At 40.0% G+C, this 15,196-nt stretch overlaps 1 protein-coding gene across 1 annotated transcript in view; it reads right to left on the bottom strand.

Annotated features, from left to right (window-relative positions):
* The window catches only part of CYTIP (cytohesin 1 interacting protein), a 66,088-nt gene that overhangs the window by 48,775 nt on the left and 2,117 nt on the right, over window positions 1–15,196 (bottom strand). The window contains exon 2 of the mRNA XM_024735987.1: window positions 13,855–13,956. Coding sequence (XP_024591755.1) covers window positions 13,855–13,857 — 3 coding nt within the window. The 5' untranslated portion in view covers window positions 13,858–13,956. The remainder of the gene's footprint in view (window positions 1–13,854; window positions 13,957–15,196) is intronic.

The raw sequence follows: 15,196 nt of genomic DNA, 5'->3' as shown, positions 1-15,196 counted from the left end.
TCCTATATCAGGCAACCCCCAATGGTTACTAAGAGGTTATACTCTACCAAAGAATTTTATCAGTAGGGGAAGAACTTGGTCAGTGATAGGTAGAGAGAACTAATATGTCAATTTCCAGTGAGCAGGGGAGGCTGAGAGCTGAGTGAGGAAACCAAGTGTGAGGCGATGAAGGGTAGTTCAGAGGAGATGACGGAGAAACAAAGAAGACAAAATGACACGTAACAGGAATGGGTTCTGAAACAAATTCTGTGAACAAGGGCATCCATCCTATCTCCACCTCTCTCTTTTGCACAGCTTACTTTGCTTGGCTTGGTCAAGAAACGTGTTCTTCAAAACCAGACCTCAGCTGGTGTTACAGACTAGTTTCAGTACCAGAAGGCCAACATAGATACTGCCAGTGCTCTGATGGGCACCTATAATATTTATCCCCGCCAAGGCTAAGACTAAATAAGACACAGCCTTCACACTTGGCTCTCATCTTTCCTACCCAGAGTTTCACCTTCATACTAATTTAACCACTGCCAAACATGCAAAACTTTTGAGCAGTGCAGGTGAGCTTCACTAGAAAGGGGCAGGGCTTTATGCACTGACCGTGGTTCCTAGAGGATGCACAGTTTCAGTGCACCTGCTCACATGAAACTGAGCCTAGCACTGGCCCCTCTTTCCCCTTCACAATCAAAAGGGCACTTCTCAGAAACCTCCTGGACAAAGAAGACAGCTCAAAGGCATCTACTAGTTACCTCAAGGGAATCATTTCATAAGCACCTTTTCTACTAACCCCTAGCAATTGTCCCTTGTGAGATTTTATACCCTTTTGAGATAATGGACAGCATAGTCACAAGCATGAGCCACCATCTCCCCTCCCTTGTTAGCCCAGAGCAGTGCAAAGAGCTGCCTCCTCCCAATCTGGAGTCAACAATTCTATCTCCTAGATGTTAATTGAGCATCTACTGTATACAAATATAGGAAATAAATGTCTGTACAATAGTGATGGATCTAAAATAAAAAGATACTTGTAACAAGTTGTATTTTCCAAAGATGGCCTCATCCATATAGCTTATCCCACACAATCTACTTACAATGTGATTTTTGAGAGGCAGGGTATACATTCTTTCCCCTTGAATCTGGGTAAGTCCAAGGCTACTGCAACAATGATGTTATGTGGCATCCAAGGGTAAGTTATAAAAGAAAATACAGCTTCTTCATAGTTCTCTTGGGATGCTTGGAACCCAACCACCACACTCGGGGAAGCCAAGCAGCTACATGGAAAAGCCATATGTAGGTGTCCCAGCCGCCACCTCATCTGAGGTCTCACTGACAGCCAGCATCAAACACCACACATGTGAACAATTGAGACTTCAGGTAATTCAGGCCTCCAGCCTCAGCCACCCCAGCTGATGCTGAGTGCAGCAAAGGTGAGATTTTCCCAGTGAGCCCTGCCCAAATGGCAGATCTGTGAGCAAAATAAATGTTGTCTTTAGTTTAAGCCACTAAATCTTCGGATTATTTGTTACTTAACAATAGATAACCAGGACAGCACACACAGCATGACCTCAGAGAGCTTACAGTCAATTCAGGGAAGTAAATATGTTCACAGATAACTATAATATGTCAAGGTATGACACAAGTACCTTAAGAGATCCAAAAACTAAAATGAATATGTATGCATATGTGTGTATATCTTGATTTATGCATAGACAATTTTGAAATACATAAAAAATTAATAATATTTACCTCTATGGAGTAGTCCTTAGGTGTAAGGGTGGAAGTCTTTCTTTTGTTTCCCTATCTCTTTGTATGTTTTAGTCCTTACCTTATACATGCACTTACTTTTGTAGCTTCAAAAACAGTTTAATTTGTAAAATAAAGATGAAATAAAGAGGAAAAGAGCTAAACAAGTGCTGCTGGTACCCCATGAGGACTGTACTAGGGACCCCATGAGGACAGGAGGCAACCAAGCTGCTGGGAATCACTGCATTTTCTCTCTGTGTCCCAGTTTTCACATCTATATAAAAACAGTACCAACCTCATATGGTTTTTGTGAAAGTTAAAGTGCTGCAGAAGTACCTGACACAGTAGCAATCACTCAATAAATATTAATAAAAATAAGATATCCTGAGTGGCTGAGCACTGGCACGGCATGTGGACACAGGGTCCCAAGTGGCAAAATCAGACAGTTGCTTTAGGAAGAAAGACATTCTCTCTCCTCCATAAAGGATAAAAAGGGACCAGCATTCTTAGGTGCAATTACAAAAGAGAATAAAAGATGACAATGTTAGAACTTCTGCAAATGCTACATTGACTTACATTTTCCAACATGTTAAAAGACCACTAAATTAAAACTTTCCATCCCACTTCCCCATTCTGCTTCCCCTTCATGGTTTTCATTGGGTGTGACAAGCTGTCTGTATATTACAGATGACTGCCTTCCATAGGAGGCCAAGGAGATGAGGTGTTTACAACAATTTTGCATCTAACGTTTAGCTTCTCCCTGGATTTTTGAGAAACCAGTTATTATCTCAACTATGTCAAAGGAACACCAATCTTCCCATTTGTTCTCATATATAGTTTTCCCATTCAAATTACCAATACATAGTATGGAGTAGGTCACCCAAAAGACGGAGTGTTGTAAGTCATCTTCTTCCTCCCCAAAATGTCCCATGTTCTAAAAAGTTTGTGAAAATATGATCTAGTTCTGAAGGGCTGGAGTTGTCTAAAGGAAATGGAGAAGGTGAAGTTTTCCATGAGATTACATGGTGTGAGAGCATAACCATAGTATTTCATAATCGACAATGAGTTGTCTTAAGTTTTGTAGATTTCAGGGTAGTGGCATCATCTCTCTGCTTGCTAAGTCACATGAGTAATGAGCAGTTCCTCTCTGACTCAAGGACTTCTGTTGCTTCCTGTTTGGTTTAACTTATCTAAGTATCTTAGAAACAGATAAAATATTATTTCAGCTCCTTAAAGATGGCTGGACTTAATGTTTTTTCTTATGAACTAGGTGCTTTACCTCATTCAAATTTCTGGCATTTCAGAAAAATTTTTTTATCTCAATTTTCCTTTCGTTAACTTAAAGATGATTCCAGCTTCTCAACTGCAAGAAAATCCTCTATACTCACAATGAAGTAACCCTCTCCCCATAAAAGTAAAACTTTCCAAAGAAAAGAGAAACCATGCTAAATGTCAAGAGCCAACTGGTTGCATTTTACTAAAATTTAACCATTTAAATCCCTTTTGATATAAACAGGGATGAGATTAAATAAACCACGAGATTGGCTGAATAACAAACAAAATCTGGCTGATTCCATCACTGTGTAGTGCATATGAACAAATGTGTGTATGTGAATTGTAATGAATATGGAGTGTAGACCGGAGTGTAGTTTTGAATACTCAAAACTCTTGCTGATACATTGGGTAGAATTGTATAGGGGCATGAAGCATCCCTAATTAGCTCTATGTGAAGTTCTTGAAGGGGGAAAATTTACCTATAAAGATTTTGTGACGACACTTAGCTGGGACTTCTGAAAGCTGGTCTAAGCCAAGAACAAAAAAAAATGTAAACAAGATTTATGTGATACAACAGTCAGCCACAGCCCTTTTCTAGGCAATTTCCCCTTCCATTTCATGTCTCTGTCTATGGCAACATTCTGCAAAAAGAAGCAGAAGTGATTCTCTTTGATATCTTCTAAGTACCCTTTTATCACAAGCCTTTAGCACTAGTGGTTCTTCAACTCAGTATAAGATGAATAAGGTCTGAGTATCTAATGTATAACATTGAGACTATAGTTGATAACACTGTATTATACAATTGAAATTTGCAAGAGTGTAGAACTTAAATGTTCTCACACACACACAAAAAAGGTAAACTTGTGGGGTGATGGATGTGTTAATTAACTCAATGTGGGGAATCCTTTCATGATGTATACATATCATCACATTTTACAATTTCAGTATCTTACAGCTTTGTCAATTATACTTCAGTAAAGCTGGAGGGAAAAAAAGAAGTCTATTGAGGTTGACAGTACTTCAAAACAAGAAATAGAGCCCCATTAATCCATGGCCTATAGCTAAATACACCTTCTATTCTTAGCTTCCCAGGCCATACCTCTTCCTCCATCACTGAAAGTGCCTCTTCAGCGACCTGGTTAGAACCAACTTGACACTTGCTCTAACTTCATCCCCTTGAAGTAAGGAATCTCTATAATCTTTTTTATCTATCCACATAGCACAGAGAGTAAAAATTAAAATTTGTTTTTGTGTTCTTTCTTATTTTATGTATCCTTACAATAAGTAAAAAATTATTTTCATAAAAACGTGTTTTTTTTTTACTAATAAAATTTTTATAGCAGCGCCAAAGCATCAGTATATTTGCAGAGTTACATAGGAACTGCTGATGTAAATGGTGCTGATCTGATAATCAAAGCACCTGTCTCCCTGTCCCCAACCAGGGTGGTTTCAACTACAATACTTCAGATCATTTTTTCTGGCCAAGAATTAACAACTCTAAGCCCATAACAACCAACACTCAGTAAACAGTACAAACGAAAACAAAAAATAAAACAAAACAAAACAGAAAAGTAATGCCTAATGACACCTCTGCCCCAGGATGGAGTATTCAGGCCTCCCCACTGATTGCTGATTCTGGAGTCTGACATTGCTTCTCCACCAATGGGGCCCACGTGGCCTCAAGAAGACCCTTTGCTTGCCTTGTGTTATGGACTGTATGTTTGTGTCCCCTCCAAATTCACATATTGAAACCCTAATACCCAATGTGATGTTATCTGAAGATGAGGTAATTAGGCAATGGTAGGTGCTCTCTCTATATTTGCTAAAAGAATGATTGAATGCTAGAGGTAGAAGCAATGGTGGAAGGGTTTACATCAGAGGTTAATAGCAACAAGAATTCCAAGAGGGAACAGAGGGACTTACGTGATATGGAGTAAAACCGCAGGCTAATGCAGCTCCACACTTCTAGAGACTTAGTGACTCGAGAGGCATCTGAGCCTACCTATAGACATTCCGACTTTAAATTAGCATTTTACAATTGTTTGCAACTTTTATATTTACAAAGCAGCAGCCAAAATCATAGCTGAACTACCAGTAGGTGTGTACCCACTGAAAGATGAACTGGCTCAAGCGATGAGATGTTCCTGTAAATAGGCACACCACCACTTGCGTTTAAAAATTTGGCAGTTGGGGTACAGTATTTGGAGGCAGGCAAAACTGCCTACAGAGAGAAAGAGGAGATAGGAGATGAAAGAAAGTGAGGGTGGAGGAGTATGAATTCACAGGCATCATCTCCTTGGCTCAGCAGAGCAAAGCAGCAAAACATTACATATGCTCTGATGATTAATGCCCTGGGACTCGGTGACATCACTCTTTGGAGATCCACCAACCAGAATGTCACATCCTGGGTTGATGGAGAACCCCATGGAATCTTACTGAGTCTGAGGGGAAAGAAAATTCTCCTCTCTACATAATATAGTTCAACGATGACTCAATGGAAAACACAACTCTAAATACACTTTGTTTCTAGTCAAGTTCTTTAGACATAAATAATTATGTTCATGCTTTAACCAAAGAAACATTGATACCTCTTAAAAAGGAATTAAAAAAAAAACACATTCCTTTCTATCACGCCTACCTAAATGGTCACTCACTGTTGGAATATGGGGTTAGGTGGTGGTGGGCAGGCTACTTAGTGCAAGAGAGGACAGGATGAGATCCCAGAGTAATCTGAGGAGACAGAAGCTGAACTTACAAACTTGAGTGTGTGGATCGGGGATCCAACATGCTGACAGCAAGCACATAAGAGCCTGACTCTGGAAGGGTTTGATTAGAACCAAGAGGTCCAGTTGAGAACTGAGAATGCAGGGAAGTAGATTCCCTTGGCCATGGTGCAGAGCCTACAGCCAAGATATAAACACATCCAACTTCAGAAGAGAAAAGCATTTAAGAAAATACTTAGACTTTCAAACGCCTCCAAGACAGAGGAGGCCAATTGATGTGAGCAAAGGAAAAGTTGGAAACTTCTGTATTTTTAGACTATAGAGAAATAAAAGCAACAGTTAATAGACAAATTACATCTACATTTGCTGCTGCTTCCTGAACCCCTCAAAATTTATAATATAGCATGAATTGGAAAGCATGTTCCTGGACTTAAACAAAATATAGAGAAAATGCTAGAGACTGAATTCCAAGACTCATTTCTTTGAAAACATCTTAACCAGACATTTTAGAGGTAAATTTGAAAACCTACATGACATCTGTAAAAACATGAGCTTGGGCAGAAAACTAGTTTGTTTTAAGAAAACACTTTCATCGACATATCCCAGAGGATGGATTGGCTTTCCAATGGTTGAGCGAGAAGCAGATGTCTGTCCTTGCAGTTGTTATATTGACTCTGGCACTCTGAAGGAGCTGGCCAAAAGCATTAATTGTTCCAATATATTTATTTGCTCTCTGCTCCATTCCAGCTCTGCCAGGATATCAGATCTGAGATAATATCCATGTGCCTTTCACCATTTTCAATGATCTGCCCTTTTTTCCTTTGTCTCTGTATTGCACCCTGTATTTCTTTTTTCTTACTTAAAATAATTTTCCCCATTATTATGTCTGTTTGTTTTAGGCAGTTTGTAAAATATAAAAATCCTTTCTGGGGCTTCCCTGGTGGCTCAGCGGTTAAGAATCCGCCTGCCAATGCAGGGGACACGGGTTCGAGCCCTGGTCTGGGAAGATCCCACATGCCACAGAGCAACTAAGCCCTTGTGCCACAACTAGTAAGCCTGTGCTCTACAGTCCGCAAGCCACAACTACTGAAGCCCGTGCACCTAGAGCCCGTGCTCCGCAACAAGAGAAGCCACCGCAATGAGAAGCCTGCGCACCGCAAGGAAGAGTAGCCCCCGTTCGCCACCACTAGAGAAAGCACGCACGCAGCAACGAAGACCCAACACGGCCAAAAAATAAAATAAAATAAATTTTTAAAAAAATCCTTTTTGTCACCAATTATCATCATGGACATTTATCATGACTTTTCTATTCCTTTTTTTTATTGTTATTAATTTTAACTAGATGAGACAATTATGCATAAATAATTACATATCCTCTTTTATTACACAAAGCATTATCTAATAACTGTTTTCTTTTCTCACTAAGAACTGCTCACAACATGATTTTATTTGTGGTGTGATGGTCCATCCTATAGCTGCACCACAGTTTCCACTTATTACCAACAAATTCAATTTTATTAAACATTGTTTCTAATATTGCACTATTAGAAATTAATGATGTTATAAAAATGTGAACATAAATCTTTGTCCACATAACCATTTTCTTAGGACAAATCCTTATATGAAAAAATATTGGTTTGAAAAATATGGCTGTCTTTAAGGCTCTCGCCAGAAGTTGCTAAATTATTGTCAGAAAGCTTGAACATGAAATCGTCCATCCATCCTGTAGAACTCCTGACAACCTGATTATTATCGGTTAAAAATCTTTGGTAAAATGTGCTCTGTGAAAACTGCTACCTAATTTTTGTTTTAATTTGAATTTCTGAAAAATTTGCCTTTCTTATATTACAAAAGAAGGTATTTTTCATATTTTGTTAACAATTTCTGTTTCCTCTTTTGTGATTTTCTTATAGATGTGTATGAAAAACCACAATTTCTTTAATGCGTTAGTTGTTGTTTATCTTTTCATTTGGTTTATAACATACAGAAACTTTTTTATTTTATCCATCAATCTTTTCCTCTGTGATTTCCTTAATTGCTTTTAAGTTTAGAAAATCCTTTTCCATCTAAAGATCAGGTAAATATTAAAGTATATTTCTTCTAAGTTATTTTGTTTTAGCTATTTAGACTTAACTTTTTAAACTATTTAGAATAAAATGGGTTATTATTTTTAGGGGGATTTGCTAAACTGAATTTATTTAATCTAAATAATCAGTTTCCCCAAAATAGCATTTTAAATTACCCATCCCCTGTCTCACTGATATATGGTGCTTCATTTATCCTGTTAAGCTTTTCTTTTATTCTATCTTATTTATCTTTATTACATTAGTAGCTCAGATCTTTAGCTGGTACTGGTGCTTGTTCTCAGATTTCAGCTCTACCCCTTACTAGCTATCTAACAATAGACTAGTTATGGCCTCTCTGTGACTCAGTTTCCTTATCCGTAAAATAGGCATACCAATATTACTTCCATCATGAGACTGTCATGAAGAGTAAATTGATTAATAAAGAACTTAGAACAGTGCTTGGCACGTAGAAAGTCCACAGAAGTATTGGCTATTATTGTTGTCAGTGTTCTGTGTTAGCAGTGCAAGTCCTTCTTGTAACCCTCATCTTTCAAAATTGTCGTACCTCCTTTATCTGTTTTTCTTTTAGATAACCTTTATTTTCAAATGAAAATAGATTTTTTCTGATAATAAAAAATGCATGTCTATTATAAGAACACTTTTCAGAAAATGCATAAATATAATTTTAAATCACCTTTCATACCACCACCAAGAAATACACGCTCTTAACACCTAGCTAGAAGATTTCCAAATATTAACTCTTTATTAGTTGGGCATGACCTCTTATTTTGATAGAAGGTAGTCTGAGATACTGAGGCACAGAATGGGTGTCTATAGCTAAATGTGAAAAAGTAACATAATAGGCAAATGCGAGGTTTGCCCAAGGGGCTACATTTCTCAGAGCTGCTATACTATGTCAAGTTTGCCAGCTTCAACTTTGTCTTTCTCTGCTTCTTTTAACCTGGTTCAAAGATCAACTGAAATTGTGAACACAGAAATGAATGTTCTAGGAAAACAGAATCCCAAATTTGAGGGACTGCTGGTTTTTTTAGGTAATAATGAGTCACTGTAGAGTTACATCATTCAGAACAGTAAGTGTCGTACAGTTTTCTGTGGCCTTGAAAGTAGCTGCGCTATCAAAGAGAAGGCTTCCAGGAAGAGGCGTCTCTACTCACCCACCTGTGCTGCTGCCTAGTCATTTCAGGATCAGTATCGATGACCATAAAATACAGAGGAGGCAGAAGAGTTAATGCATCTATCATTTGCTAGACATTCACTGTCCAAGGGAAGGAGTCATATAACAAAACATCACTCAGTCCCACACAAAAGTGGGAAATCTGTTATCCATTTAGAAAGCAGACTTCTCTACTTCGGCTACCTATGACTTTTTATAATAATATTTCAATATAAATTAATGCTTAAGTAGACTATCTTTTACAGTAGTGTTAGGCTCACAGCAAAATGGAACAGAAAGTGCAGAGAGTTCTCATGTACCCCTTGTCCTCATACACACACAGCCTCCTCCCCCATCAACACTCCACACCAGCGTATTTATTACCACTGATGAACCTCCACTAACACCTCATTATCACCCAAAGTCCAGAGTTCACATTAGGGTTCACTTTGGGTGTTGTACATTCTATGGGTTTTGGTAAGTATACAATGACATGTATTTACCATTGTAATATCACACAGACAAATTTCACTGCTCTAAAATCCTCTGTTCTCCACTGGTTCATGTCTGTCCCTCCAGTCCTTGGCAACCACTGATCTTTTTAATGTCTCCATAGTTTTGCCTTTTCCAGGATATCATATAGTTGAAATTTGGAATCATACATTTTGTAGCCTTTTCAGATTGCTTTCTTTCACTTAGTAATATATAGTTACGATTCTTCTGTGTCTTTTCATAGCTTGATAGCTAGCTCATTTTTTTAGTACTGAATAATATTCCATTGTCTGGACATACCACAGTTTATCTATTTACCTACTGAAGGACATCTTGGTTGCTTTCAAGTTTTGGTGATTATGAATAAAGCTGCTTAAACATTCATGTGTAGGTTATAATGTGGATACAATTTTTCAACTCATTTGGGTAAATACCAAGGAGTGCAATTGGATCCTATGGTAAGAATATATTCAGTTTTGTAAGAAACTGTCAAACTGTCTTCCAGAGTGACTGTATCATTTTGTATTCCCATTAGCAATGAATAAGAGTTCCTGTTGCTCCACATCCTGGCCAGCACTTACTGTTGTCAGTGTTTTGTATTTTCACCATTCAAATAGGCGTGTAGTGGTATCTCACTGTTGTTTCAATTTGTAATTCCCTAATGAGATGATGTTGGGCATCTTTACAAATGTTTATTTGCCATCTGTATACCTTCTTTGATGAGGTGTCTGTTTCGGATCTTTTGCACATTTACTAATCAGACTGATCATTTTCTTATTGTTGAGTTTTAAGTGTTCTTTGTATATTTTGGATAACAGTCTTTTACCAGATATGTCTTTTATAAGTATTTTCTCCCAGTCTGTGTCTTGCCTCTTCATTCTACTGACAATGTCTTTCACAGATAAGAAGTCTTATATTTTATATCAATTAATTTTTGCCCCCAAGATTGCACAAATGTAACAGGCTATTGAGGGCAAGTCTTCCTCTTACCCTAGATATGGCCTGTAAGGCCCCAATATTGGGATAAAGACGTTGGATAACTAATGACTGGAGCCACTATCTCCTTCAAGTTCAGACTCCTCAGGCAAGTTCAGATTCATCAGTAAACTCTTTATTCAAAGTAAACAAAATAATATAATATTGCCGTTAAGAACAGAAATGCTCCACTAAAGTGATCATAAGTGAAAAGTGAAGGAGTAGGACACTAACACACTTTGCATTGTATTTCTTTTTTTTAATTTCAAATACATATATAATTTTTCCAAGCCTCCAAATATTTGTTTTGTTAGTTTCTGCTTTATAACAAAGTGAATCAGCTATACATATACATAAATCTCCATATCTCTTCCCTCTTGCGTCTCCCTCCCACCCTCCCTATCCCACCCCTCTAAGTGGTAACGAAGAACTGAGCTGATCTCCCTGTGCTATGCCGCTGCTTCCCACTAGCTATCTATTTTACATTTGGTAGTGTATGTATGTCCATGCCACTCTCTCACTTCGTCCCAGCTTAACCTTCCCCCTCCCCGTGTCCTCAAGTCCATTCTCTATGTCTGCGTCTTTCTGAATAAAAATTAGGAAACTCTGAATCAAGGAGAAACTATACAGGATTATTATGAATGCACTCAGTACAGCAGATTTATGGTATATTAAAGGAGTAGAAACATGGGTTTTGGAAATAGAAAGACCTAGATTCAAATCCGGACTCTGCTATTTGCTGGCTCTATGACCTCTCAGAATTCTCATGGAAGATGGCCACAATAACGCCAACTTAACAAGGTTAGTATAAGGACGAAAGATGAATGTGATGAGCACAATAACCGGCAGATGATACGTGTTCAAAATATAGTGGCTTCTGTTATTTTTTCTTCACTATTTATCATTACTCTGTATTATCATAGTTATTTATCCAGAGAACTAACAGCATTGGTAAAAACGTATAAGGTGAAATTTGGATTTATGGGGGAAAAAACATTAAAAAATTCATAGTTCAGGGTAAACAAAATTCCTCAAAATAGCTAGCATTTGGTGATAACTTAGGTACCTTAGTTAGGGACTACTTTCCAGGTGTGAAAAACATAAAATAAAATGTTTAAAGTGTTGGGATCTGACCCACCATCTATGCCTTATCACAGTGTATCAGGCCTAGAAGGGCATTTAGAGAGGAAAGTAAGGCCCAAAGAGCTAAAATATTTGCCTACAGACAGTCTGATCCTACCTCACCCCCACCTGTCCATATCCCTCATCTACTAACTTGTTGGCTGGTTCAGCCATAGCATACATTCAAGTGCTGATAAATTTCATCTTTGTCTTTTAAGAAAGGTATCAGTCCCATTTCCTCTATTCTTCATGCGTCATCTTGGGAGAGTACCTGGCAGCAGCCACATGCAAGCAAGCCAGCCGGTTCAGTACCACCTGACATACCAATGAATTACCAGAAAAGGATTTCATTTAATGACAGTCTATTTGATTTGCGGTCCCTGTTCCCTTCCTCCCTTTGACGATTTTTCTCTTCATTCATTAATCCTTCTATGTAGGGTGGGCGGCAGAGATGAACAAATCACTGAATTTGATGCATTTCATTCTGTTCCCTTTTAGACGTTCTTATAATGGTTTTCCCGAGGACAATCAATTAAACTATTGACTTAAATACTTTTTGGGGATCAATTATAATTCCAATTAACTGTGCCATCTGGGTTGTTCATTACCATTCTTGGGAAACATTTGTAATGGTGAGAAATTTTGTCTCCCAAGCTCATGTTTATTCATCTTCCGGTCTAGGATCTCATCTATCTTTAGAACTAGCCTCCTGGTTGGTCCTGCCTTGCTCTGTCTGCTGCACACCATTTTCCTGGCCTCAGAGGACTTATTGACATCTCCTTCTCTCCCCACCACAAGAAGTAACGTTTACTGATTGCTTTGTTATGTGCCAGTCACTCTGCTAAGTGCTTTTTTGCATTATTTCTTTAAATCCATGAGGTAGACAATAGGGTTCTCGTCTTTCTAAAAGGAGGAACCTGAATTTCAGAGAAGGAAAATACTTTGCGCAAAGCCACAGGGGATTCAAACCCTGGTCTGCGGGGCACAGGCATGAATTACTTCTTCATCCAAGCTGCTCAGTCCCACTCAGAGCCGGGCAGCTGGTGCGTTCTGAACCAACAGTCCTGCGATGAGATCAACAAGCTAGAGAAGCCTGACACTTTTTTCTCAAAAGTGACGTCCTCCAACACCTACATCTTTTACAAAGTAAAGATTCCCAGGGATATCTGTCCCACTCCAACTGATGACTTCCTGAATCTGAATCACTAGAAATGACAACCCGGAACTAGTCCTTGAACACTTTTCATTTTTAAAAGTTTGAGATCCACTGCCCTGTGTCTTTCTTCTTTGACACCAAAAGTGTCCTTTAACAAAGCTTTCTTGGAGACAATGTCCTGACCTGTGGTGGTCTAACCTAAAAGTGTGACCACCCTGACGGGGATTTGAGGGAATACTGTGTGATCTGCTGCTCACAGCTCGCCTTTTGGCTGCAACTTATTTGATTAAGTTCCAGCTTCCTCTGCCTGAGCTCTGATTACCTTCTTCAGCCCTGTCTCACAGAAAGCACATAAAAGCAACTAGTTTGTGGACCTTTTTTTTGTAGCAGCTACAAAAAGAAATACCTTTTGTGATCAATAAATGTTTTTTAATTGTCATTCTTTGCAGATTGTACAGAGCTAAGAACAGAGTCCCTCTCCTCAGAAAGGCTAGTGTGGATATAGATAAGAAAATAAGCAAGTCTTCTCTCTCTGTCTCTTACACACACACACACACACACACACACCGTAAATTTCCATTAGCTGCCTTACCCTGTCTTCATCATTAGAATATTGTGTTTGAGCTCTAGCACTCAGCCAATTTAAACCTGGCTTCTTACCAATTCCCTCTTTTCTTTTCTCTTAATAAGAACCTTCAACTTTCTAAATGAGCCTCTTCTATTTTTCCCTTCTTGCAGTAACGTCACACTCCTGTTTTTATTGGACCTTTCTAACTATTACCAAAAGTTGTCTGGATATTACAAATTCAACCTTTGCCTTGATAGAAGACATCCCTGTCATCAAATCTGCTGACCATATGCTATCAGAAAAAGTAGCAGAGACATAGTAACGAGAATATCAACAAAAACGAGAGATCTAGTAAAAACAAGAAGTCCAAAATATTTAGGAAATAAACCAGAAAGAGCCAACCAGCTTACTCATTAAACACTTGAATAAGGAATTCCCAATAATAATTCCGTCAATATTTTATTTATCTTATTAAAAAACACTTCATTAAAACTCGTTTGCTTCCTCCCCTTCCCCATATCAAAGACAAGAACATAATGAGAATCAACTGCATATTTCAAAGTCAAACTTACCATAGAAGTTGAGTTGGCAAATCTCAGTCAGAGATCCCTCCTGGTCTCAACACCAGAGCATATGAGGTGTCCTCTAGTCGGCTGCAGATGAATTTACAGCCCCTGCAATGCAACAAGACACTGACATTCTGAAAAGGAAATTTGATCTCACCCTAACTCATGCTAACCTCCTCATCTTTCCTGAAGGGGGTTCCCATCTATTTTTTCCAGGACATGGACAAACTGCTTAGTATCAAATACCTTACAAAGACAGAGGGAGCGTTCCGGGAAGATGGCAGAAGAGTAAGACGCGGAGATCACCTTCCTCCCCACAGATACACCAGAAATACATCTACACGTGGAACAACTCCTACAGAACACCTACTGAACGCTGGCAGAAGACCTCAGGCCTCCCAAAAGGCAAGAAACCCCCCACGTACGTGGGTAGACCAAAAGAAAAAAGAATAAACAGAGACAAAAGGATAGGCACGTGACCTGCACCAGTGGGAGGGAGCTGTGAAGGAGGAAAGGTAGGAAGCCCCTTCGCGGGCGGAGACTGCGGGGGACGGAGGGGGAAAGCTTCGGAGCCGCGGAGGACAGCACAGCAACGGGGGTGCAGAGAGCAAAGCAGGGAGATTCCCGCACAGAGGATCAGGGCCGACCGGCACTCAGCAGCCCGAGAGGCTTGTCTGCTCACCCGCCGAGGCGGGCGGGGCTGGGAGTTAAGGCTTGGGATTCGGTTGGAGCGCAGGGAGAGGACTGGGGTTGGCTGTGTGAACACAGCCTGCAGGGGGTTAGTTCGCCACGGCTAGCCGGAAGGGAGTCCGGGGAAAAGTCTGGACTTGCCGAAGGGGCAAGAGACTTTTTCTTCCCTCTTTGTTTCCTGGTGCGCGAGGAGAGGGGATTAAGAGCGCTGCTTAAAGGAGCTCCAGAGACGGGCGCGAGCCGCGGCTAAAAGCGTGGACCCCAGAAACGGGAATGAGACGCTAAGGCAGCTACTACCGCCCCCAAGAAGCCTGTGTGCGAGCACAGATCACTATCCACACCCCTTCCGGCGAGCCTGTGCAGCCCGACACTGCCAGGGTACCGGGATCCAGGAACAACTTCCCCGGGAGAACGCACGGCGCACCCCAGGCTGCTGCAACGTCACAGGCCTCTGCCGACGCAGGCCCGCCCGCACTCCGTGCCCCTCCTTCCCCGCGGCCTGAGTGAGCCAGAGCCCCCGAATCAGCGGCTCCTTTAACCCCGTCCTGTCTGAGCGAAGAACACACGCCCTCCGGCGACCTACACGCAGAGGCGGGGCCAAATCCAAAGCTGAGCCCCTGGGAACTGTGCGAACAAAGAAGAGAAAGGGAAATCTCTC

The sequence above is a fragment of the Neophocaena asiaeorientalis genome, unplaced genomic scaffold, assembly GCF_003031525.2.
Source record: "Neophocaena asiaeorientalis asiaeorientalis breed wild unplaced genomic scaffold, Neophocaena_asiaeorientalis_V1.1 scaffold72, whole genome shotgun sequence".
Taxonomy (NCBI): Eukaryota; Metazoa; Chordata; class Mammalia; order Artiodactyla; family Phocoenidae; genus Neophocaena; species Neophocaena asiaeorientalis.
The sequence above is the reverse complement of the archived record's forward strand: the minus strand, read 5'-3'. Positions and strand labels throughout refer to the sequence as shown.